Below are 2,771 nucleotides of genomic sequence, written 5' to 3'. Positions count from 1 at the left end.
TCCAGCTAACAAATGATTTCGTCAAACATCTAGATAACTATTCTTAGTTACTTGGTAAACTGAGGAACCCGCAGTGCAGACTGTTAGCATACCAGCACAAAGAGTGAGCATGTAGCAATCTTTCTGCTTTGTTAGGGCAGTTTCTTTATCACCAGCTGATGGTTTAATCCTCAGCCCAAACGTGAATATGTGTCCTTAGAGAAAACACTGAGTTTACATGTTGTGACTAGGGTGAGATGAGCCTGTAGTCTGGATCAACCACAACTACTGTTTCTGTGTGAGTTAACACACCGAAACAAGCTTTGTAGCAAAATGTAAAGAGCGCTTACTCACACTCAGTATGTTTTTCCGATAGTTGTCCTCTAAAGGAGACCGAGGCTGTGGCCCTCCCTTAAGATCCGTCACCACGTAGTTGATGTGTGTGTATGGTGGGGCCTCTAGGAGCGATGGGGTCCACTGAGCCTTTTAAAACCAGACATGAAAACACAAATAACAAGTTGTAACTTTATGACCAGAAGGAATCCAGAGAAACCTGCAGAGTGTTACCTCCATCACATCCGGTATAGACTTGAGCGGCGTCCGAGCGCCATGACGGAACAAGACCTGGACCTGCTGGAGTTCATACAGAGAAGCAGGGCACGCGTCATTTGGGTTTGGGGCTGCGCTTGAAGTGACCGGGTTAGATTCGGTTTTCTGCTGCGACCACCAAATCGAGCCGAAGGCCGCTGATACCGAGCCAAACAGGCCTGCTTTGGTCAAAAGGTTCCTCATGGCTGAGCTGCAAACAAAGAACAAAAAACAGCAAATAGTCATGAACTCCAAAAATCCTTATGTAGCCTTGATGGAAAGTGGAAGCCATTGAAAGAAAGCCACGTCAAAGAAGCTGCTCTGGTCAGACGAGACCAAAGCTGAACTTTGTGGCCTACATGAAAGCGAATATTGCACATCACCATGGAAAGACGGACAGAGCTAAACTAGGGTCAAAACTAGAGACAAAAAACAACAAATTAAAATAACCAATACTAACTACTTTGCTTTGTTTTCCTATATTATCAGAAATTAAACACAAAATTCCCTAAAACACTGGCGGACATTATGGAAAAAAGTACGTCTTCTGAATACTTATTTATACTATAAATAATTCAAAACAAGTTTAAATTTCATCTTGTGGAATGCTTAAGAAACTGTGGCCCCGTATACTGCCTAGTAGGCAACAAGCATTGTCTGACATTGAATTTTAAAACCTACATTTGTTATCCTTTGATTTTCATCAAAAAATATTTCTATTGTTTTATTGCCTGGCACTAACTTGAACTTGGTAAGAAATCTGTTAAAGTTTCCAACTGCATCACTTTTCAGCAGGATGACAAACCTTAATGCACAGCCAGAACAATCCATGTGTTACAATGGCATAGTCAAAGTCCAGATGTAAATTCTGATCAGAATCTGTGAACTTGAACATTTATATTTTCAAGTTATAAATTGAAAATATTTATATATTTTACAAATATATAAATATTCTAAAAATATTCATACCTTGAAAACACCTTGAAAAAAGTTCAAGGTGTATGAATACCAAGACAACAGATTGACCCATAATCGTAAAAATCAATGTTTAATCCTGAAGTGACATTTCCTCTGGAGCACTGTGGTGGCTCATGTCTTAAAAAAAAAGATCTCTACATTGCAGTAACTAATCATAAGACACTTCTAAATATATAATTTATAATTCAAAGCATACACCGTTACCAGTTTTACTTATTTGCAAATAAACATTCATTTTTACACAATATACAAAACTATTATATGTTAATTTTCTTAAATTGATTAAGAGTAACCTACCTTGTTTTTAATTTCCTGTCAAATTCAATGAAGGCGAGTCTGAAGTAACAATACTTCAGTGAATTTCCAAAGCTGTGTTACTTTTATGGTGTTGGAAAGTTTTATGCATGAAACGTGTAATAAGTCAACGGTAGGGGGCGTAACTTTCTCTCATCAAATATTTATACCCTGTCTGGGTGAATACAGTAAGATTATAACTATTTACACAGCAGTTAGCCAACACACACTATTTCAACACAAAGTCACACCAAAATTAATCCTGTAGTTACGAAAACTGAGCTCAAACACACAATAAGCATTTCAAACCATTGCATCACATAATGACAGAGGAAGTTTAGCACTAGTAGAGTAAAGCATAGTGGTAGTACGAGGCATCCCACAGCTGGCTCTTCTCATATTACTTACTTTTTGAAAGCTGGGGTGAACTGATGGGCTGCCTTCGATACAAAATCCGGCTTTACTTCACATTCGCTCAGGAACTCTGGAGAGGATACCGGCGGACACAGGTAGACATGTCGCCGGGAAATGTAGGCAAGTATGCGGCAGTCTACAGTGACCGTAATCGTAACTCAAAGGCTCTATAAACTACATTTCCCGAGGTGGACCAGCATGCGTCATCTTTTTCTTTAAAGATGTCAAGAGCGCGTACAGATGCAAGAAGGTGCGCCGGCGCCCTCTACAGGATATAACTATGTGTACATGTAAATGAAATAATTTGGTGGGATTTTTGTGTTACTTTTCTTTGCTTTTTTAATCTTCCTATAGGATTTTTTCTGTGTTTTTGTTCACATAAAAGTAAAAATTGTAATTGTTCATTCTCAAACTTACTTAAGTAAGTTTATACCGAAACGTATTAGGTATAAGGGTTATTCAAGTACTGATAACTTATAACATCTGATTTATTTTGTAAAAAAAAAAAGTAGTCAGAC

The 2,771-nt window shown here is 38.1% G+C and overlaps 1 protein-coding gene across 2 annotated transcripts in view; it reads right to left on the bottom strand.

Moving 5' to 3' along the window:
* The window catches only part of acp6 (acid phosphatase 6, lysophosphatidic), an 11,936-nt gene extending 9,567 nt beyond the window's left edge, over nucleotides 1-2,369 (bottom strand). The window contains exons 1-4 of one of the 2 annotated variants that reach the window (XM_016668558.1): nucleotides 2,248-2,369; nucleotides 1,843-1,881; nucleotides 547-778; nucleotides 334-462 (exon numbers count right to left, since the gene is read on the bottom strand). In XM_016668558.1, the coding sequence (XP_016524044.1) occupies nucleotides 334-462; nucleotides 547-771 (354 nt within the window). In that variant the 5' untranslated portion in view covers nucleotides 772-778; nucleotides 1,843-1,881; nucleotides 2,248-2,369. The remainder of the gene's footprint in view (nucleotides 1-333; nucleotides 463-546; nucleotides 779-1,842; nucleotides 1,882-2,247) is intronic. The other variant, XM_007546345.2, reaches the window with a different exon arrangement.
* Between the last annotated feature and the right edge of the window lie 402 nt (nucleotides 2,370-2,771).

Source organism: Poecilia formosa, unplaced genomic scaffold (genome assembly GCF_000485575.1).
Source record: "Poecilia formosa unplaced genomic scaffold, Poecilia_formosa-5.1.2 Scaffold16, whole genome shotgun sequence".
Classification (NCBI taxonomy): domain Eukaryota; kingdom Metazoa; phylum Chordata; class Actinopteri; order Cyprinodontiformes; family Poeciliidae; genus Poecilia; species Poecilia formosa.
Note: the sequence above shows the minus strand (reverse complement) of the source record. Positions and strands in the feature narration are given on the sequence as shown.